The sequence below is a fragment of the Gopherus flavomarginatus genome, chromosome 14 (assembly GCF_025201925.1).
Source record: "Gopherus flavomarginatus isolate rGopFla2 chromosome 14, rGopFla2.mat.asm, whole genome shotgun sequence".
In the NCBI taxonomy this organism is placed as follows: Eukaryota; Metazoa; Chordata; order Testudines; family Testudinidae; genus Gopherus; species Gopherus flavomarginatus.
Genome location: NC_066630.1, coordinates 5,931,801 through 5,956,006, shown reverse-complemented (window position 1 = coordinate 5,956,006; position 24,206 = coordinate 5,931,801). Strand labels below are relative to the sequence as shown.

The window sequence follows — 24,206 nt, the reverse complement described above, 5'->3', positions numbered from 1 at the left end:
TTATCTTAATGTATAGTATTAGAGTTCATTTGCTGTAAAATGCTATATCCATGAAAAAGATCTGGAACATTCTTGAATTTTTTTGGAGTAAACATGGCTTTACATCAACAACATGAGGATATTCACAACTGAGTGTAGATCTTAAGAAGGCTGAATATTAAATGATATATTTCTCAAAAAACAGACTACAAATCCCATAGAAATCATAGAAACATAAGGTGGAAAGGACCTTAAAAGGACCCTGTGCTGAGGCAGGTATACCTAGACAATCATTGACATGTGTTTGTCTATCCTGTTCTTAAAAACCTCCAGTGATGTGGATTCTGAAACCTCCCTTAGAACCTTATTCCAGAATTTGTACTTAGAAAGTTTTCCTAAGTATCTAATTTAAATCTCCCTTGCTGCAGATTAAGCCCAACACTTTCTTGTTCTATCTTCAGTGAACACGGAAAACAGTTGATCACCATCCTCTTTAAAACAGATCTTACCATATTCGAACACTGTTATCCGGTCCCCTCTCAATCTTTTTTTCTCAAGACTAAATATGCCCAGTATTTTTAATCTTTCCACATAGTTCAGATTTTCTAAACATTTTGTCATTTTTGTTGCTCTTTTCTGGGCTCTCTCCAATATATCCACATCTTTCTTAAATTGTGGCACCCAGAAGTGGACACAGTACTCCCGTTAAGATTTCACATTTGCTGAGTAGTGGAGGACAATTACCTCTGGTGTCTCACATATGACACTCATGTTAATGTATCCCAGAATGATATTGGCCTTTTTTGCAGCTGCATCACACTGTGGACTCTCATTCAATTTGTGATACACTATAACCCCCAGATCCATCTCAGCAGTACTACCTCCTAGCTAGTTATTCCCCATTTTGTAGTTGTGCATTTGATTTTTAGCTTCCCAAGTGTAGTACTTTTCCCTTGTCTTTATTTAATTTCATTTTGTTGAATTCAGATTAGTTCTCCAGTTTGTCAAGGTAATTTTGAATTCTAATCCTGTCCGCCAAAGTGCTTGCAATCCCTCCCATCTTGGTATCATCTGCAACCTTTATAAACATATGCTCCACTCCATTATCCAAGTCATTAATGAAAATATTCAATATTACTGGACCCAGGACAGATCTTGTGGGATGCCACTAGATATGTCTCCCCAGTTTGACAGTGAACCATTGATAGCTAGTCTTTGAGTTTGGTCTTTTAACCAATTTCATCTAAAACATGTTTGCTTATGAGGATGTCATGTGGAACTGTCAAAAGCCTTACTAAAATCAAGATATATGATGACATGCTGCACTCAACATTTCAGTGGTGCTCTTTATGAATACGCCATTAGAATTATTTCATAATTTCTCATAATATTGACATGATTTTCCTCATTCAAAAGTAAGCGTATTACCAGTATCGCAGTAGTTTCTCCCTCGGAGATAAGATCACCCTTATTTTTTCTAGATAATCTACATGAGATATTTAAGAAGCTAATATGCAACACATCATACTTAAATTGTATATGGACATACCATATATGTACAGTGCTGGATGTTTTCATTAGTCCAGGTGATGTATTTTAGGACTGACATTGTTTCAGAGAGAAATATGAGAGCATATAATGGATCAAATAATTGAAATATTCAGTGTGCAAAGGGTGCTTTTCTTATGAAGTGGTAAGTAGAGTGCTTACCTATTGTTGTTACATTTTAAAATAAATAAGCAAATAACTGCTCTGCGTAAAGCTCAGTCAGGCTAGAGCTGTTTTTCTCTGTGCTGCTGGATTCTTTCAGTTAGTCACTTCAGTGTCTTCATAATTTATTTTGCCCCCAGAATTGTAGTGTGACAATGCTTACTTTTGCTTGCAGTTGTATTGGAGAATCATGAGGTGACAGATGAAGATGTAGAGCCTGCTCTGAAACGCCAACGGATAGAAATTAACTGCCAGGATCCCTCTATTAAGGTTGTGATAATATACTTTTCTGTTGTTCAAAACATCAGATACATGCAATTGCTTTTCTTTGCGGGAAAAAGTATGTTAAAAGCAGAGGATGGATAATAAAATATTAATAGTATATCTAAATGTGAACCGGGGGCGGGGGGTGGTAGTTACCCTTTCTGCAAATGTTTTAGAATTATTATTATTTTATTGTTTATCATTATTTATACAATTATAGTGCTATGAGTTACGGATCAGGACCCCGTACAAGGCAGAAAAAACACAGGAAAATAAAAGGTTCCTCCCTTAAGGGCTTACAATCTAGATGGTGATGTCTGCAATGATGGAGAAAGGAGGTAGCAGGGCGGGCTTGCGGGGAGTGGGAGAAAAACTCTATTTTAGCTATGTTGAGTTTGAGCTGATTGGTAGATATTCCTAAAGAGATCTGAGAGAGACACACCTAGATTCTAGTTTGGACAGAAGGAGACAGGTCTGGAGTAGAGAGGTAGATCTCTGAGTTGTCAGCATAGAAACGTTAGTTGAATTTGTTTTGTGTGGATGAGATCACCCAGAGATGAGGTTCAGAGGGAGAAGGGGACAAATATGGAGTTCTGTGGATCCCCCATGGAAAGCTGTAGAGGGTGATGAGGAAGACCTTCCTCAGGACACAGTGAAGAAGTGATTAGAGGTAGGAAGAGAACCACGAGTGGAAGTCACAGAAGCCAAATGAGGTCAAGATTTCAAGAATATGTGCATGGTTCACAGTGTTCAAAGCAGCTATGGCAGGTCAGGGATATGAAGATGAAATACTGATTTTGAGCTTTAACTAGGAATATGTCATTAAAGACTTTAGTGAGAAAAGTTTCAATGGAATACAAAGAATGGAAGCCAGATTGGAGAGGGTCTAAAATAAAATTGGGGGAACTTCAGACAGTGATTATAAACAGCACATTCAGTGATCTTAGAACTGAAAGGGAGAAAAGAAGTGGGGTAGTAATGGGAAAGGCAAGCTGGGTCATGGGTGGGAGTTTTTAAGATGGGAGAGACTCAGTAATGCATGTTTGTATGGGGAAAGAGCCAGAGGAGAATGAGAGGTGAATGAGAAGAATAAAGGAGGGGATGAGAGTAGGCATGAAGAAGATCAGGAGATAGGAAGGGATGAGGTCACTGGGATTAGAAGAGGAGAGCAGATGAGAACCTTCTGCCTCCCTGACAGGAGAAAAGGACAGAATTGTAGGAGGGGAAGGAAAGGGAAGCTATGGGGAGTGGGAAAGTCTCATCAGATTTTGTCAGTTTTCTGTTGGAAGAAATTGGTGAGATCCTGTGTGTTTTATTGGTAGTTAGCACAAACACCCATATGGCTTAAAACCTGGAGGATTGCTGAGTACCTTGTTATCTTCCATAGCCAAATCAGTTCAGTCACTTTTTAATAATTCTTTTAAAATTATAGTTTTCTTTGAATCAGTCCATCCACATTTGACTTGATTTCCCTCTGTTCACAGACCTTCCCCACCTCTCCCACATATGTTTCTTATTGGTAGTGTGTATTGATAATGTTTCAGTCTTGAGCACCGACAAACATGTAGATAATATTCTGCTGCTGCACAGATTGGCGTATATAGTCTTACCTTCTTAAGATTGCCCTAGAAGATGTGAAGATCAGACAAGTCTTCCCAAATTAAGAGTGCAAGCTGGCCAGCAGCATTATCAAATAGTTCTATACTGCTCATTTTATACAATGTTTTCTGTAAGCTAGGCTAGCTGTTTAAATTAATTTTAAATGGAGGCCACTAGGTGGCATGCTGGCTGTTTCTTAAAGTCAATTCAAGGCATATGTATTATCAGTAGGGCTGTCAAGTTAATCGCAGTTAACTCATGTGATTAACTCAAAAAAATTAATTGCAATTAAAAAATTAATCACGATTAATCGCAGTTTTAATCACACTGTTAGATAATAGAATACTAATTGAAATTTATTAAATATTTTGGATGTTTTTCTACATTTTCAAATATATTGATTTCAGTTACAACACAGAATACAAAGTGTACGGTGCTCATTTTATATTATTTTTATTACAAATATTTGCACTGTAAAAATGATAAACAAAAGAAATAGTATTTTTTAATTCACCTAATACAAGTTACAACTGTAGTGCAATCTCTTTATTGTGAAAGTGCAATTTGCAAACGTAGATTTTTTTTTGTTATGTAAGTGCACTCAAAAACAAAACAATGTAAAACTTTAGAGCCTACAAGTCCACTCAGTCCTATTTCTTGTTCAGCCAATCACTAAGACAAACGAGTTTGTTTACATTTATGGGAGATATTGCTGCCTGCTTCTTTTTACAATATCACCTGAAAGTGAGAACAGGTATTTGCATGGCACTTTTGTAGCGAGCATTGCCAGATATCTAAACATTTGTATGCCCCTTCATGCTTCAGCCACCATTCTGGAGGACATGCTTCCATGGTGATGACGCACGTTAAAAAAAAATGTTAATTAAATTTGTGACTGAACTCCTTGGGAAAGAATTGTATGTCTCCTGCTCTATGTTTTATCCGCCTTCTGCCATATAATTCATGTTATAGCAGTCTCCGATGATAACCCAGCAAGTTGTTTGTTTTAAGAACACTTTCACTGCAGATTTGACAAAATTCAAAGAAGGTACTAATGTGAGATTTCTAAAGATAGCTACAGCACTCGACCCAAGGTTTAAGAATCCGAAGTGCCTTCCAAAATCTGAGAGGGACAAGTTGTAGAGCATGCTTTCAGAAGTGTTAAAAGAGCAACACTCCACTCCAGAAACTACAGAACCTGAATCACCGAAAAAGAAAATCAGCCTCTTGCGGATGGCATTTGACTTAGATAAGGAAAATAAACTTGCATTGGTCTGTACTTCTTTGGATTGTTATTGAGCAGAACCCTCTGGAATGGTGGTTGAAGTATGAAGGGACATATGAATCTGGCACATAAATATCTTGCAACCAGAAATGCCAAACCCATGAAAAAAACGCAGAAATTCAGCTTGTTTTTGGCTTACTTGGCTTGTGAGTTGCCTGTTGGTTAGTTTTTGGATTTTAGCTTGTTGTAGCTTGTTGCCTCTCTTTTTTTTTGGATTGGTTTCCGGCAAGTAGGAGCAAGGGGCAAGCAGCGGTAGACGGGAGAGAGAGCCAGGGGTGCACAGCAGGCCCACCACAGTCCCGGACTGTGCGCCGGAAGGTCTCTAGTCACATAGAGTGTTGGGGTTCTTAGGGATTCGCTTGTTTAGGTCTTGTTTTGAAATGGGATTCACTTGATTTTCGGCTTATTGTGAATGTCGGGGGGGCTTATTTACTGCGTGAAAGTTGGCAACTGTGTGTTGCAAAGCTGGCTACAACAATGCCATGCGAATGCCTGTTCTCACTTTCTGGTGACATTGTAAACAAGAGGTGGGCAGCATTATCTTCTGCACATGTGAATAAACTTGTTTGTCTTGAGTGGACTTGTAGGCTCTAAAGTTTTATATTGTTTTATTTTTGAATGCAGTTATTATTTTGTGCATAATTCTACATTATTAAGTTCAACTTCCATGGCAAAGAGATTGCACTATAGTACTTGTGTTAAGAGATTGAAAAACACTATTTCTTTTTTTTACAGTGCAAATATTTATAATAAAAAAAATATAAAGTGAGCACTGTACACTTTGTATTCTATGTTGAAATTGAAATCAATATACTTGAAAATGTGGAAAAGCCCAAAAATATTTAAATAAATGGTATTCTATTATTGTGTAAGAGTGTGATTAATTGTGATTAATTTTTAAATCATGCATTTAATTGTGATTAATTTTTTTAATTGCTTGACAGCCCTATTTATCACTGTTCAATTTCGTAATTTCCTCCAGAAAAATCTTGCAGAATATGCCTTCAAAAATGGATATATTTGCTTAGGAAAACAGAACTTATTTCTTTCTTTGCGTATGCCCAAGTTAGCTGTTTGATATGGAATGAAAGTCAGCTACACTTGTTGCCTTTAAGGTTATGTTGTTTGTTTTAATATATTGACATGATCATTCTACACATTTGTAAGCAGCTAACTTTATCTTTTTGGGGAGATCTTTTCAGACTTATCCATTAGTGCACTGAAGCATGTTTATAATCTTTTCTTTTTTATTCATGAGAGAGTGAGATGTTTTGGCTTGTCATCTTAAACTTTGTTGTGGCAGGTGAAATCACATTAATAAGATGTTTGGTTTGGATGCTGTTGGCTTCTACATGAAAAATTACAGGAAGTCTGAGAACGGTAATAATGCTGCTGGATTTCATCAGTTTTAAGGATGATCAAACTGTGACTAGAAAAGTTGATAGTGTCCCTTGAATTGTTTGCCAATCATATTTAGGTGGCTCTTGCTATATGTAAGTTCCTGAAGATAAATTTGTAAGTTTCTAAAAATGGCTCTTTTTACCTTCTCTCTTCCTCAGTCATTCCTGTTTTCCATTAACCAGACAATATGCCTACGACTGGATAGTATTGAGGCAAAGCTGCTGGCACTAGAGGCTACCTGCAAATCATTGGAAGAGAAATTGGACCTTGTCATGAATAAACAGCATAGCCCTATCCAAGTCCCAATGGTGGCGGGTTCTCCTCTTGGTGCTACACAGACATGCAATAAAGTGCGATGGTAAGAAAAGAACAGGCCAGTCATCAATGTACTTTTTCAATACTATCCCAAATCCATCTCTCTGGCAGTACCAAGCTCTGCAGCTTTATGTATACCTGTCAGCAGCTTGGTATTTTGGTTAGAATATAGAATTAATTCATCTTGAAGGTAATTGCTGTGCCAGTTCATGATGTTACTTCTATTTAGACTGAGACTAAACATATCACGTTGGTCCATGAATGGCTTGGAACTATTTCCACATTTCATTTTGATTTAAACCAGACTGATTCATCCTTCCTTTGGAAAAGTTGCATCAAATATTAGATGTGTTTTTTAAGCTTTGCTTTTCTTTATTTTATATTAACGTTTCTAGTTAATATGTTTATTGATTGTTTAGGCAATATCATTCTAATCACTTCTTATTTTCTGTTTATCTACTACAAATTAAACAGAATTGCTTAGTTACATGTCCCTGTTCCCTAAAAGTTCTCAGTAAAATAATATCTAGTGTTTATTTCTCAGACAGAATCATAGAGGTTAGAGATGGAAAATACCTATTAAATAATCTGATCCATTTCACTGCAACTGCAGACTTGACCTACAGTACATTTACGTGTATATTGTCCAGTATTGTTTTAAGTGTCTGAAGCATTGGTAGTCCACCCCTTCGCTTGAGGATTCGTCCAGGCTAATAGATTTGACTGTCAAAGGATTTTGTGTAATGATGAGCCTAATTTTTCCCCATTCATAATTTCATTCAGTTTTCCTAGATATGGTTCCGTAAATAATTTGACCTAAATAATTAATCGCTGTCCCTGTTTACATCTTTGTAATATTTATAGAGCGTTTTCATAGTCCATATCCTCCTTGGTCAATTTATAGTCACGGTACACATATTTAACTTTGCTTTCATAAATCAATTTTTCCAGCCTCTGATCTCTTTCATTACTCTTCCCTGAACTCTGACTAGCTTCTGAATATTTTTCTGATCTGTGGTACTCAGAAATAAACACAATATTCTAGGTGCACTAAAGCCTTATATAAAAAAGCAATTACCGTCTTGCTTCATACTGTGAGGCCCATGAATGTACACGTTAAAAAAAAAACACCTTTGTTCTTCTTTTACTGCCATATTGAACCCCAAATATCTGTGTAATTTGCTGGCCACTGTCATGTCGGGTTCCCCTTAAGCTTTACTACTTTATAAGTTAATATGTCTTTCAGATTGTATTTCCCCCAAGATACACACTTGTATTTTTGCATTTCTGTTCTGAGGGTTGTTTGCAGCTAGCTTCAATTTAGTAATGGCAGTTCATTAACATGCTGTTTACACCCTCTCTCAGTTCATTAATGAAGATGCTAAACTAGACTGGACCTAATACTGATACCTTAAAAAAACCCATAGATTAAGATATTTTACAGTCAGAAGGAACCATTATGATCATGTGATCATTCTTTCTTACTGCATAACACAGGCCACATAATTTTGCCCAGAAATTCCTGCATTGAGCCCAATAACTTGTAGTGGAAGTAGAGTATATATTTTAGAAAGACATCCAGTCTTTCTAAAGACTTCAGATGGTGGACGTTCTTTGGTAAATTGTTTCAGTGGTTCAAATGCATCTTTATTTCTAGTTTGAATTTGTCTAGTCTTCAGCTTCAACTTTAATCTACTACTAGATAGTGTGCTGGTCACACATAACTCAAATGAAGTTTAGAATCTAACTTTTTAAAAAAATAGTGGCCTCTGCTGCTTTACTGGTGATAGAAGTTACTCATGGGGGATCCATAATTGTCAGGATTATATTTCTTTGAAACAGGTACCTCATAATTGTATATGATCTTAAGAAATAATTGTCAGCAATAGGTAATTCCCTTAATAACTCAGCTGCATTTTTCAGACTGTGGACTTGTATGGCAGGTGCTAAAATGTTGTATATTAAAACATTGCAAGTACCCTTTCACCTACTCTTTATCATTATCTATTGTTACAGGGACTTCCTTTCTTATTATTCAAATTATTTGTATATATTTGTTTTTGTTATATACAGATTTTTAGAAAGGAATTCAGGGTCCTATATATAATTTTAAAATGTCCCCTTATAATGGGCTTTATACACAAAGCATACATTTAAAAGATTTATCCACAAGTATGTGACCTGGTCAGGAACCTATCCAGTGAGCATTATCCTTCCTCAGTAGGTTTTTCTAATTATACTGTTTTAATTCTCTAATGGATTTAGTGTTCAACCTGAGGCTGTGTTCTCTCTCTTAAGGCCATGCATGCCTCCCGTAGGCATTCCTGTGAAGCTTAGAAGTTAATCTCTTACTTTAGGATTTCAGATTTTTGTGACTGTTTTTCTGGTAGTCTGAAAACATTTTAGGTGATGAAGCCCCTGCTACCCTGCTTCACACATACTTTTCAGAATTATAACTGTGAACTAAATGATCTTAAATATTTTGTGCATTTGTTATTAAATACTAGAGAAAATGGATTCCTGATCCAATGATTTCCAGCAAGTGTGTGGCTTAGGGTCCGTCTACACTACCCACCAGATCGGCGGGTAGCGATCGATTTATCGGGGATCGATTTATCGCGTGTAGTGTTGACACGATAAATCTATCCCCGATCGCTCTCCCGTTGACTGCTGAACTCCAGCAGTGCGAGAGGCAGAAGCAAAGTCGACAGGGGAGCTGCGGCCTTCGATCCAGCGCCGCGAGGATGCGAAGTAAGTAATTTTAATTCGATCTAAGATACGTCGACTTCCTCTACGCTATTCTTGTAGCTGAAGTTGCATATCTTAGATTGATTCCCCCCTCCACTCCCCCAGTGTAGACCAGGCGTAACTAGAAGCTAATAGCTTCTTTGCTAGTCAGGGGAGAAGATAGGGGGAAGAGATACTTGGTATAGCTGTGTCTGTGTGTGTTTAAAACATTCAGTTTGGTTTTTCTATTTTGTAGAATTACTTTTGTCCTTTGATTTTAATTAAAAAGATACTTAGCATGATACCCAACAAACAGCAGCATTCCCTCCATTAATTATTTTAATGAAATATGAGTGACAGGTATAGTACATCAACTTAAAAAAGTTTTAAATTTTTGACAGCAAGTAATAAATTGTTAGGAATATCTTCAGCTTTGTTGTGAAGAAAACATTGACTTTCCCTGAAGTTCAATTCAATTTCTGGGCTATATAACCAAAAAGAAAAATAGGAGTATATACTCAAAGGACATGTATTTAACTTACAGATCATTTCTGCTTTAACAAAGCTGCTGGAGAGTAGATGAAGAGCTGTCAGCTAAATACCAGAGACTCATTCATGTGGAAAGGATCCAGACCTGGTTCTGAGCCAGCCCCGCTTTGTTAATGGCTGGCTCAGTTTCACTGTGATAGGATGTATCACTAAATGCCCTATCTCTCATCTCATAGAAACTAGTTCCACTTGTTGATTATTCCTAATTAAAAACCTGCATTGACTGTTCTGTCGTAGGACTCTCTCTTTATGTTCTCCCCTTTCTTAAAACGCAGATGGCAGTTAAGAACTGCCAACTTCAGTTGGTATTTCAGACACAGATTTACAGATTCTACACATGAATGAGATCCTTCAACCCCTTTCTTCTCCTCCTGCAATTACACTAATACCAGTTCTACCATTGTAATAAAACCATTGTGTGCAGATAGCAGAGCCTTGTCAACCAGATGGTGTTACACTTCATGACAGTATCTTAGTTATGTGTCAGCAATGCAGACTTTCCATTTTTTCCCAGTAAATGATTTAAGGTTGTGATATCTCCTCTTTTCCCCCCAAGCAACTTTGAATGTTGTTTGTATATTTTATTTAGTGATTAGCTGTTTGTATTGATGTGCTGCAGATTTACCACAATCAAGTTTCATTTGTTACAATATTGTACATAGTAAAGTGTATACATTATAAATTCACACATCAATTTTATTGCTCTGTGATATTTTGCTATTTTTAAATACTTGTTATATAAATTTGTTCCCTAAGATATGTTGGTTTCAAGTGTGTCTAGGCCATCTTGTAAGGAGAACAAGGGTGACTTGGATACGAGCTATTATTTTTCCTGCATCACCTTGTGGCGGGATCTGACAACTGTAGTGAAGCAGCAGAGTTCATAGCTAAGCATTCAGGCCATCCTGGATTATGATTTGGAATGTCATACTACCTGCTTCTGCTGAAGAGGTCAGAATAAAATTACACAAGGCTTGTTTGTAAGATTGAATGATGTAATATAATCTGGCTATGCAACTGATGTTTTATAGAGCCAGGAGTCTCACTTATGTAAAAATTGGCAGTTTGAAGCTCAACTTTCTGTTGTTTTCCCTAGTAAGCTTAACATGCTGATTTATTGGGATAACTGATGCTTTTCTCCTTTTTTAAAATGCCAACGTGTAGTTTCCAAGTTTTTAAAATTCTCATTAGGGAAATAAAGCAGAAGTTTCAAGGACATTTTCAGTAAATCACAGACCTCGCTACATTATTAGCTTTCAGAACAGAAATTTGTTGCATTCAGAATCTGATCTGATTTTGATTTTGATTAAACGTAGGAGAATTGATATATCAGGGTAGAACTTTTCCAGCACTCTTCCTTGATTTTATTTTTTTGTTTTGTTTTTCTTGAAGACTTGCTGACACCTCTTGGGAAAACTACAAAATATTGAAAAATGACGATTTCCCGTGCTTTTGGTGTTTTCACTAAATACAGTGCATAAAAGCTGAAGTCTTGTTCCCACAGTTGTTCTGCTCCTCTTAACTCCCACCTGCTGTCATGGAACTCTATGACACACCAACTAACTGCAGTGGAGATGGATCTGATGTTACTCTAAGGTTATAATCTTGGGTAGCAAACAAGCTGAATGAACATGTGGAGTCTTGAAAAACAAAAAAGATTAATCTTCAGAACTCTTAGTAGAAAGGAACAGATAAAGAAATCACAGAAAATCTGACACACAAGAGGAATTCTTTCTAAGCAGAATGTTACTGAGTTTTCCATAAGATGTTGGTAGATTTTTAAAAGGGACTTAAAGACAGTAACTAAACACAAATAAGCCTTGCAATCATAAAAACTTAATAAAAGAGACTTAGAAAATAATTTCTTAATGCTTAATGACTGTTGTTTAAAAATATGTGGTTTTAAACCTTATCTATGAAGCCAGGACTATGATGGTTCCATAATATTACTGTTAATATGAATTAATCCCCCTCTCCCCCCAAAATTAGTAGAATAGACAGATGTTCTCAGGCTGTATACAGAATTGTGCTTAACTGTACAGAGCCTTAAAATAGCGAAGAACAGTAGTACAGTAATGTAATAAATATCTTAGTAGGAGAATGTGTATTGTTTTGGTGTTCTGAGTCTTGTCTTGTCTGATGTCATTCAGCCTCTCACTCAATCTGTCCAGAATCTGACTGGCTCTGTGTCGCTGCCTTCATCATTTTTTGGTAGAATGACCATCAGCTGTACCTTATTTTTGAGGTAACATGCAACCAGAACTTTCAATAGCTCCCATAAGATTGTTGGAGAATTTAAGGTAGTTCCTACAGTTCGCTGTAGTGCAACACTTGATATCACTTAAATGCAACCTCAAACAGAAATTTGCAAACTTGAAACGTGTTCAGACAGAAGAGAGGTGGTTCATAGGTTTACTAACTAAATATATGGACCTGATAGTGCAATGAAACTCATGTTCGTATGTCTTTTAAAACATTTTCCTTGGAAAAATTCAACCTAGATACAGCATTTTTTTACTTTTTTTTTGTTAGCATACTGGTGTTACCCAGTTTCTGAACTGGGTTAATCTAGGTAAAAGCTGTTCAAATGGCTAGTTAATTGGTTAATTATGCCAACCACTAATTAAAAATCAACATTGTAGTTTTATATTTTTCTGTACAGAACATGGACTGCAAGGCTAAATGCACTGCTCACCACTGTCAACAGATTTCGAGTGACATCCACTAATAGGAAGTTTTGCTCATGTTGGCAAGGGAAGAGGGATGGTGTCACCTTTTAAAAATGGAATTACTCTCCATAGACTCTCCTCCAGCATACCATGTAGGTAGCGTCTGTCAACTTACATTTTTTTTCCAAAAAGCAGCATTTGTAGCTTTTGACTAAGGTTGCTAAATAGAAGACAAAAAGGGCATGACACAGTTCCACTACTAGGTGGGATATGCAAACTTCTTTTTATTTGTTTTTATATGAGGTGTTGTTTGTCCTCTAGTCAAGTAAAATCTGACAACAGGGCGGGTTAGGTTTGGATTAATAGGATGTATTCTTCTAGTTTGTATCTCCAGTGAGCCAATTGGAATGCCTTTTGGCTTTGGATTTTCCCAGTTCAAGGAGTTCAACACCTGTATTTCTGGACAAATGTTTTTTTGTTTTCAAGTTGTTTTGTATTCCAGTGATATGGAAAATTAAAAGTTAAGAGAAAGATTTAATTTAAATGGATTTGCAAAGCATTGAAGCAAGAAAACAGAATTAGAGCACAGTTGTAATTCAGGAATAAGATAAGAGTGTAAGATAAACTGCTGCATAGAAGGTCTTTAAGAAAAAACAAAACATGAACAACAACAACAAAAAAATCCAGTCTATAGAAATTGAATTACAACCAGAATAGAAAAAAGTAATTAAACTATATATAATATGAAAAAATATATTTCTGTCAATTATGAGTAAGTAGCATTACACACATGCTTATGTGTTTTGCTGGATTGGCGCCTGTAGATCAGTGAACCAATAAATGCAGGTCCCAGACTTCTGCAGTTCTCGGTCAATAAAACTGGTGTACAAACAAAGGTATTTTAACTTGTTAATTACTATGAGACCAAATCTGTAGCTCCAGCCTACACAGAGTTCCTTTTAAAATCAGTGGGATTTTTGCATAAAAATCAGCTCCTGAAAGGGCATGATTGTTCAGCCCTCATGTGAACAGTTCTTAATCACTCAAGTCATCCCACTCATGTTAATGCATGGGAAAAGATTGGATGATTGGGTCTATGATCTGTGCTAAACAAAATCCACCAAGTTCATTTTAGGTCTGTTCGCAAAATGGGGGAATAAAACCAGTATTTGCAAAATGGAAAAGGACTGTCTTCAGTGTGAAAAAATAGATCTCCAAGTTTCCAGAATGTGTTACAAAAATAAAATGGGAAAAACCTTCAAAACTATAAAGAGAATGTCTTGTTCTTGTAAAGATAAAGTGTATTTTTCATACTGAAGTACACTTTAAAATAATTTTGATATTAAAAATATTAGACTATTAAAAAATACAGAGCAAATCCTGCTATTTAGGCTGGTGAAGGTTAGTAGCATTATTGAGATGACTTTGGAAGAGAAGGAAGTTAGTGGTTATGTTCTTAGAATTGCAGCTGTTTCTTGGAGGAGTTTAGTGCATATTTTTTTCTGTGATATTCCATGCCAGGGGAAATACTGTGGCTCCTAATAAAGGGATGGATAAAAATCCAAAGACACTGCATTAGTAGCACAGTCATTTTGAGTAGATGATCGCATATTTGAAAATGCTGCTGGAATGTAAGGAGGGGCTATTTTAATTTAGTCTTTTTGAAACTGTTTAACAAATCCAAGACTGGAGTGCTGAGTGTAGTCTAGTTGCGTATCTTTCCCCATATCCATGTCACCTAGAATAGTAGAGTTTTAGTTTCTCTTGGATTCAGTCTGAACAAGTTCTGGCCTAGTTAATAAACCTCCTCATTTGTCACACGACCACTTCGGTGACGTTTGAAAAGTTTGATGTTGATTCTTCCTTTGTTGGATCATGGAGTTACTGTATACTGATTACTTACCTTGCTGGCCAAGCCTCTCTGTATGTCACGTGCGTGTATTCATGCTCTGGACGAGGTGGACCTGTATCATTCTTTGTACTTAAATGCAGCACAATTCTGCACTGAAAATATTTTAGCCCAATTCTTATGTTTGTTTTTTGATATTTTATCATTGGTGCTAGTTCAAGGGTACGGATCCGGTGGGTAGTAATCGATCTATTGGGGATCAATTTATCGTGTCTTGTCTAGATGCGATAAATCGATCCGTGAATCAATGCCCGTACTCCACCTCAGCAGGAGGAGTAAGCAGTGTCGACGGGGGAGCCGCGGCAGTCAACTTGCCGATGTGAGAACGGCCAGGTAAGTCGAACTAAGATAGTTAGACTTCAGCTACGCAAATAGCATAGCTGAAGTTGTATATCTTAGATTGATTCCCTCCCGTAGTGTGGACCAGCCCTAAGATGCACAGAAGCACTCTTCTAAACTCCAGTTAGATCCTCATTCTGAATATTAGAGCTGGATACTAGGTATTTCTGAATTTAACCTTTCCCATTTCCTTTATTTTAGTTATATGAAGTCTTTATAAATTCAGACTTAGTGTTTGTATTATGAATTGTTGAACAAATACTGAAATGCTGTGTGTTTTATCATTAGTGTAGATTGCACTTCTTTGAGTGATTGCTCATGTTGATTCCAACTAGATGTATGCGTGCCACATGCACAGTCGCCGGAAAGTTTTTCCCCTAGTGGTACCTATCAGGTTGGCTGTGGAGTCCCCTGGAGTTGCTCCTTCATGGCAGTGTATATATGTCCATGCCGACTCTCCGCCTCTTCAGTTCCTTCTTGCTGCCAGTGACAGTCATAGGAGCAGCTCCTCTCTTGCTAACAGCAAGCAATTCCATGCTGGACTTTTTTTCATTACCTGTAAATAGTTAAAAAACTAAGTGTCTCAGTTCAGATAGTTCTAGATAGTTTAGATAAGTTTCAGTTGGAATCCCCCACCCCATGTCCCCGACCGGGGCATGCCTTAGGGTTTCAGACCCTGCGGATTCTGTCTGAAGCCTATGCCAAAGGAAGACTTACAGGACTCCTGTCTGAAGTGCTTGAGGGAAGCCCATCAAACAGATTAGTGTAAGATATGCAGAGGCTTCTTACCTGGGACCAAGAAGGAGAGGGACTTTAGGCTGAAACTATTCCTCATGGAGTCAGCCCTTCATCCCCAGCTGGCACAGGCATCGTCTGATCCCAAGCCCAGCACTTCAGTGCGGAGCGTGGTGAGCATCACCCACTGTCAGTTCACGGTCCTCCCGTTGAGTCTCTCGACAGCTCCTCGGATGTTCACCAAATGCATGGTGGTTGTGGCAGCCTTCCTGTGGAAGCAGCAAATGCAAGTATTCCCATATTTAGACAACTGGCTAACCAAGTGGAGGACCATGTGAGCTTTGTGTGGACAACTCATTCTGAACATGGAAAAGTCAACCATAGCCCCCACTCTGAGGATAGAGTTCACAGGAGCTCTTCTAGACTCCGGTCAGGCAAGAGCATTCCTCCCGGAATCTAGCTTCCTAGCCATGGGCACCATCATAGAGATTTCTCAGAAGATTCCCCACTACTATGGTGTGAAATTGCCTGAAGCTGTTTGGACATAGCCCAGGTATACAGGCCAAATTGAGACTGCCTATACAAATTGGTCACACTCACTCCTCCAGTCCTCGAGTCCCTCCGGTGGTGGCTTGACCCGCAAGCAGTATGTGCGATAATACCCTTCTCCAGGCCTCAGCCATCACTGTCCCTGGATGTGTCAGCGATGGGTTGGGGGGCGCACTTAGGAAGATTCAGGACCCAAGGTCTCTGGTCCCAGGCAGAACTTTCGCTGCACATCAATGTCAGGAAGCTGTGTGCGGTTCACCTCGCTTGCCAGATGTTTCAAACTCATCTACAGAGCATATGTATATTGGTATTGACAGACAATACCACAGCAATGTTCTGTATAAACAGACACGGTGGTGCTCACTCCTCTCTGCTGTGTCAGGAAGTCCTCAAGCTGTGGAACTTCTGCATTGCCCACTCCATACATTAGGAGGAATCGTACCTGCTGGGCTTGAAGAACGAACTAGCCAATCACCTCAACAGGTCCTTTCATGGCCACGAGTGGTCCCTCTGCTCGGATGTCGCAATCAACATCTTCCAAAGGTGAGATTTTCCAGATAGATCTGTTCGTGACACGACGCAACAGGAAGTATCAACAGTTCTGTTCATCCTGAATCACAGCCTGGGCTCGCTGACAGACACTTTTCTCCTGTCTTGGAAGGGGCACCTGCTGTATGCATTCCAGCCCTTCCCGCTTGTTCACAAGGTCCTGCTGAAGGTCTGACAAGAGGGAGCATCAATAATCTTGATAGCACCAGCATGGCCATGTCAGCACTGGTTCACCACGCTTCTATACCTGTCAGTGGACACGTCTATAACTCTATCCCTGGTCCCAGACATGATCACGTAGGACACTGCTGCCTCTAACATCCTAATCTAGAGTCTTTCCACCTCACGACATGGAAACTCCATGGCTGAATCCATTAGAGCTTGCTTGCTCAGACTCAGGCTATGTCTGCACTACCATGATAAGTTGACCTATGCTACACAACTCCAGCTACGTGAATAACGTAGCTGGAGTTGACATAGCTTAAGTGGAGTTACCACAGGGCCTACACTGCAGAGGGGGTCAATGGGAGAAACTCTACACCAGTCCTGTGACCTATTGGTGGAACGGGGTCACTAGTCACCGTACTGCTGGCACCCATCGTTGAGACACGAATCCCCTCAATCAGAGAGATTCTACCGGCGATTGGCCCACTCCAACTCCCAGTCCCACTCTAGATCTCGGTACAGGTCAAGCAGTGTGAGGCGTAGATCTCTGGTCTTTCAATGCAGATCCCCCAAATGCCAAAGATCCCCAGGGTCCTGCGGGAGGGACTCGTCCTGATCAGAGAGGTCAGCGTCGAGGCACAGTGGCCAGCACCACTATGAGGAAGGCCGCTGGGCCAGCCGATCATGGTCACTCTGCAGCGTCCGCTCTGCTTACAATTCTGGTGTTGATCAGGAGTCCCTGGTAGCAGAACAGGCTCTGGCTTCAGTGGTACCGTCAACTTCATTGGCACTGCAACTGACCCCATGGTCTCTGGGCCAATGGCCGGCAGCGTGGTACTCCTAGAATCCTTGGGAGTTCACCCAGCCTTCACAGGCCGCCTGGTCAGTAGAGGGGACCTCAGATAGGCCATCGGTCACAGCATCCTGCCCTCCTCTGGAGGTGGAGGCCCCACACAGGAAGAGCCCCCAGGCCCATGAGGACCTAGGGAAGCAGCCAGTTGGACCACCAGGGGATGTGGAGGATACCTCAGTGCTGGCTACGTCCTCCTCATTGCCAGATGAAGTGATTATGGGTTCCCCTCACCCAGTTCCTCAAGATGACGCCGAGGCTCATCAGGAGCTTTTGAAGAAGGTTGCCTCTAACCTGGTGCTCCAGGCAGTCATCGGACTTATTGTTCAATGTCCTTTGCTCCACAGCACCCGCTGGAGTGGCTTTACTTCTACAGGAGGGGGTACTGAAAATAATTAATGCCCTATGGCAAACCCCCTCCTCCCTACTACCCATCTCAAAAAGGATTGAGCGCAAATATTTTGTGCCAGCTAAAGGCCAGGAGTATCTCTATACTCATCTGACCCCAAACTCCCTCGTAGTTGAGGCCATTAACCAGAGAGAGAGGCATTGTCAACCCGAGGCTACACCCAAGAATAAAGACTTGAAGAATCTGGATCTGTTTAAGCAAAAAATTTATTTGTCTTCCAGGCTTCAGTTGAGAGTGGCCAACACCAAGCCCTCCTTGGCTGCTATGACTACAATATGTGGCAGTCTGTGGCCACATTTGAGATCTCGATGCCTGAAGGATCCAAGAAGGAATTCCGGGTGATCTTTGAACAGAGCACAGCTGCAGTGAGAACAGCCCTCCCAGCAACCTTGGACGCAGCAGACTCCGCAGGTTGCACTTTGGCCTCAGCCATCTCCATGCGAAGAGCGTCCTGGCTGCTCCTCTTGGGTCTGTTACCGGAGGCTCAGCAATTGATGCGGGACCTCCCCTTCGACGGCTAGACCCTGTTTGCAGAACAGATGGACAGTAAACTGCATGGCCTTAAGTACTCCCTCACTACCCTGAAAACCCGGGGCTGTACGTTCCCAGTCCAGCCTGTAAGGGATTCAAAGCGCAGCAGTCTTGGGGCCAAGGGAGTCAACTCTGCCAGGAGCGCTGCCCCATAAGTAGAGTAGGAGCTACAAGCGCCGGCTGAGCCACCCACCTTCGCCCTCTGCCCAGTTGGGTTTGACCCACAATAAGCAGAGGGGCAAGCGAGTGTTTTGAGGATGCGCTTGAGAGCAACCTACCAAACTTTACCCCAGATTGGTCTGTGCCGCTGTTATCCAACTGCCTTTCTTTTTTCTTCCCTGCATGGACAGCTATAACTTCAGACTGCTGGGTTCTCAATACTGTGGCAGAGAGTTATACCCTACAGTTTACTTCTTCCCACCCTGCTTCCCCCTCCCTCTTCAGGGGCCCGTCTTTCGAGAGTCTCCTTGTGCAAGAAGTAAAGGGGTTGCTGCAATTGGGTGCAGTGGAAGAAGTTCCCCTCCAGTACAGGAACAAGGGGTTCTATTCTCAGTACTTCTGTATCCCAAAGGCCAGAGGCGGTCTGCGGCCCATCCTGGATCTGAGGGACCTCAACAAGTATCTAAAGAACCTGAAGTTCTGCATGGTTTCCTTGGCTTCTTTGAGATGTGTTGCTCATGTCCATTCCCTGACCCGCCCTCCTTCCCCACTGTCAGAGTTTCCGGCAAGAAGGAACTGAGGGTTGGAGAGCTGGTGGCACCCCTTATACCACGTCATGTTGGCATCACTCTAGAGAGTGCCAGAGCCGATCCCCTATGGATACTGCTAAGGGAAAAACTTCCACCACCGGTGCATGTGATAAGCGCACACACCTAATATGGAATGCACATGAGCAACATATCTCAAAGAACACCAGTTACTGAAAAGGTAACTGTTTTTTCCACTATTGTTGCACTAAGATGTTAAGGAACCAAGTATGCTGTAATTTGGTGTCAGGATATCGCAAGTCCAAGAAAACATACAGCTTCCAATGTAAATGTTTAGTGTTGAGTTTCACAAGGTCAATTAAAATAACCACTTAATAACAAAATTTCATCTACATTTAAGAGAGGAATACAATAATTTATACAAATATGTTGCTGAATGCATTTGTCAAAACATTTTGATCTGACCAAGATTTGACCTGGGTTGATTCACATTTCCTAAGCCAATTGCTATTAGTTAAATGGTTTCTAATGAGACATTGTGAATGATTGTTGAATGATTCAGATGGCAGTTTATTAATGAAGATTCAAGCATTTGAAAGATAGAAACAGATTGGAGTTCACATTTTTTATTTGGGGCTTGACTTTTAATTAGGCATAAAACAAAAACCTACCTTTTTAAAAAAATATTACTTTAAATTCTTTTATAAAATTTAATACTGTTCAGTGAAACTTTTCAGTAACATGAACTTAACATAAACCCTACTTAAAATCTCTGCAAGCTTTAGACTTAGACTGATTTTATTATTTTTTAAAGCAAAAAGAAATCTGAGAAAATAATCTTAATGATAAATAAAGGAATTTACAGAAGCACAAACATCTGTTTTATAATGGAACACAAAGATATTTATAATAGTGCACCAAGAAACAACAGAATGCTGAACACAAACACACAAAAAATTGACCTTGACCTCTCAGAAATGAGTCTAGTTTGATTATAAGTGGCCTGAGGATGAAAAACAAGAATAAATGCCTCTGGCTTTCATTAATAAAGATTTGGTAGGGTGACTGTTTCTAAGAACATACAATAGAAGTGTAGGGATATAAAGGTCCTTGGATTAAAAAACAAAAGCATAGGATTAGATTAGAGGATTTGTGGGTAAATCCTAGTAACTCCATCAATTATTGGATTCTGTGAATGTTAACAAGTCATGAGTTAAACACTTCTGTTAGCCAGGTGTTAGATGCGACTGACTTGGGAGAATGGTTCAAGACAATCCCCTTCGTTTATTAATTTGTTTCTTCCTCTGTCCAAGTAAATAGGAAGAGGAAGTTGTACAGTCTAGTTAATGTAATTTTTATCTCAGCAATATAAATGATTTAGAATAGTGGCTGCAACCCTGCTGTGTAAAATCATCAAGAGAAATAGCTTCATTGAGTGTTTGTAAAGTGAAGAAGAGTGACTATTCAAGATAATATTACAATGTAGCCCTAAAAATTTTGATTATATGTTTGAAAGCAATGCATCCATGTCTTGGGAGCATATGTTATATACTGGCTATTGATTGGGCTATAATATATTAAGTTTATAATAAACAGAAGGGGGCAGAAAATCCTTATATATTAATCTTAGCTTCTGTCAATGAGAGTTTAGAATGTATTTTTATTTTTTTATGAAAATACAGAACTAGGTTGAGAACCAATTTTTAAAAGCAACATTTCTTGAAATTTGTCCCATAAATCAGGGTACTTGCAGCTAAGGTACCATAAAAAGAGTGAATCAGAAGAGATCATGTTACCAAATCATTACGGAAGGGGATTAACTTCCCTCCCTCTTTGGAGGGCATTAGGTGCATAATGTCCAAGTTGTAAATAAATGTGCAGATTATTATGAGTCACACCAGAGTAAGGTGTCTATAACAAATGTCACCCATTACAAATATCTGCCAGAAAACTAGTGGTCTGATCTTGTAAGTTAATTAAAGTAGTATATAAAAGTTCAGGTTTTTTTTTTAAAAGGAAGAAGTAATATGGCCCATGAGGGTGTCTTTGGTGGATTTCATTTAATATCTTTGGGGTCAGTGGACTGAATTTTAGATGAATAGGGTGAGACAGCCCAACTTCAGAAAGGTCTGTACAAGAGATTGATTGGTGTAGTGCCATATGCCTTAGTTGGCAGTTGATGCCATTTTAATGATACACTTCCAAATGTAAAACACAGATTATTTGGAATCTGAAAGACTTCCCAAGTAGACTGTTTCCTTTATGTAGCGCTGTGCGTTTTCATACATCTTTATCCCACTCTCTCTTTGTTCCACACTGAAGGGTGAAGTATGAGAAACTGAAAGCAAAACTGTGCATAACTTCTTTTAAAATTATTTTTGTTTTAAAACTGAGTAGCTGTGTGTGTTTAACATCACATATGCTCATGTGCTGGAATGGCAGCATAATTAAACATTTTATAAAATGATGCATTATCATGGTGCTAAGTGTGGATACCTTCATGGTTAAATATGAAAAATAAGGTATCTTTCTATAATGCTAATATCAGTGGTTTATGCGCTTAAGGTGTCTTTTAGGTGTAGAAAAAATACCGCACATAGTTGTTATTCCATCTTCATTCTCACACTCTGTCTTCAATTGCTGCACTTTTCCTGGTGCTTTCCTTCAAGGACTACTGTATAAAATTGTTTTTCCCTGGGTACATCAGTTGCATGGTGAGCTGTGCAGCAAACATTAAAACCTTAAAATTGCCTATCATGTAATCATACTAATCAGTCACTGCATAGTATTGAAGCTTTACACAAATCTTTGATCTAGGAGTAAAAATATTCTTCTAAAATATATAATATATAAAAATGTATACTAATGTGACCATAATGTTTAAAGCAAGTACAGTATTCATTGGGCCTTTTCAGTATTACCTTAGTCCAGAGAAGCCTCATTAAACAGTTTTGAAGGAACATTTTTAAAATTAAACTCTGGATGTAGTGGGCTCAGGTTGTGCAGCTATTGACTTTTCTTATTTCTTCTGACGGTCGTGTTTTATGAATACAATGGCTCCCTCTGACAATAAGAGATGTTGGCTTAAAAGCCCTCAAATTGAGGATATTAATGGGATGACAGGAATAAAAATGGTCCAGTTAATGTAATAGCATTCACTGAATCACTGGAAATCTGTGGATAATTTTGAAAAATAAGCACAGATGTAATCAAATTTATGTGAGTATTAGTACCCAGGATAATTTGTCCCTTGATAGGCGTATGTCCTTTTTAGATAATAAAGTCTGCATTACTTAGAACTGTGGCTGCTTTTTTTTGCTCAAGCGAAATCTGGATAGTTAAAGTCTCCCATGAACATTGTAAACTGTGGTTTCAGATACCTTGATAATTGGTGCGGGAATTTTTCATTTTCTCTCTTCTACACTCTTGATGGATGATAACTTATATGTTGTGTGATGCCTTTTCGGTTTCATTCCTTGTCTCCTTACCTGAATAATTTTACTATCACATTCTGTTTACTTGAATCTGTCTGACTCTGCAGATACTTTTGAAATCTAAAATGTGTAGCCACCCTTTTACTGCTTCACTTTTTTACCTGTGCAGATTATATGCATCTATGTTGATAATTTGGTTATGTGAATCAGCTGATAGGTTTGTGGCATGCCCATCAGATCACTATTAGTTCTTGCTGTTTATTGTACTCCTTGCATATGAAGATCTTTGACAGAGGAACTGCCTTTTTGTTATATGTTGGGCTCATAGCTATAGATTCCAAAATAAGAAAAGGTTAAAAAAACTGGGCATGTTTTGGCTTGGGAAAAGTAGACTGAGGAGGGACCTGAAAAGTCTTAAAATATGAAAAGGGCTGTTACAAAGAAGATGTTTCTCAATTATTCTCCATGGGAGAGACAACATGAGTGAGGTAATATCTTTTATAGGAGCAACTTCTGTTGGTGAAAGAGACAAGCTTTTGAGATACACAGAGCTTTTCTTTATGTCTTTGTATAGCTTGAAAGCTTGTCTCTTTCACCAACAGAAGTTGTTCCAAAAAAAGATATTACCTCATCCACCTTTTCTCTCTCTTAGCTTTGTTTGGTTCCAGGATGTAAGAACTCTGCAAACAATGTTCTCCATGTCCACTGAAGGTAGGACAAGAAGTACTGGGCTTAATATGTAGCAAGGGAGATTTAGTTTAGATATGAGGAAAAACTGTCTAACTATAAGGATAGATGAGCATTAGAATAGGCTTCCACAGAATGTTGTGGAATCCCTATCATTGGACGATTTTAACAATAAGTTAGACAAACACCTGTCAGAGATGGTATAGGTGTACTTGGTTCTCAGTGCAGGGGGTTGGACTAGATGACCTCTTGAGGTTCCCTCCAGCCCTGCATTTCTATGATTCTATGCTACCACAATAAAAACAATAATATTTTTAGGTGGTGACTAGCGAATATAAACACATCTTCCTTCTCAAAGGTAGTCTAACATTCTGTGAATCTAGAATCCTCCTCTATGCTATGGTCTCTCTTGTCAGTCATTCTTTCCTCTCACTCAGTGTGGAAGGATATCAAAGATGTTCTTCTTCACTGTCTTTGTTTCGCCCCAGTCGCCAGATTCCCAAAGTTATCCTTGATCTTGGCCAGATTTACAAAAGCATTTAGCAGATAGGTGCCTAGTGGGATTCATAAAAGTGCCTAACCTGCTATCTGTATCTTTAGGCACCTGAATATCTTTGGAAATTTGCCCTCTTATCCTGTCTTCCTTTTCTTGCATTTTTTTGTTTCCATATGGACTGTAATTTTTGGAAGTCTACCTTCGTTTTTCAGTGTGCTCCACTCTTCTTATCATATATCTCCTATTCCAGTACAAGGAGCCAGTATACCATACTGTACACTTGATCTGTAATCCAGGTAAGTCTGGCCAACTCCTTTCCTATGAAGAGTTATGTATACCTCTTCCTTA

General features: G+C 39.0%; 1 protein-coding gene and 1 long non-coding RNA gene across 2 annotated transcripts in view; one reads left to right on the top strand and one right to left on the bottom strand.

Annotated features, from left to right (window-relative positions):
• Positions 1-24,206, top strand: part of BANP (BTG3 associated nuclear protein) — a 262,228-nt gene that overhangs the window by 26,227 nt on the left and 211,795 nt on the right. The window contains exons 3-4 of the mRNA XM_050922613.1: positions 1,865-1,959; positions 6,397-6,596. Coding sequence (XP_050778570.1) covers positions 1,865-1,959; positions 6,397-6,596 — 295 coding nt within the window. The remainder of the gene's footprint in view (positions 1-1,864; positions 1,960-6,396; positions 6,597-24,206) is intronic.
• LOC127034119 (uncharacterized) overlaps positions 1-24,206 on the bottom strand; it is a 199,757-nt gene that overhangs the window by 80,082 nt on the left and 95,469 nt on the right. The gene's annotated exons all lie outside the window — the stretch shown is intronic.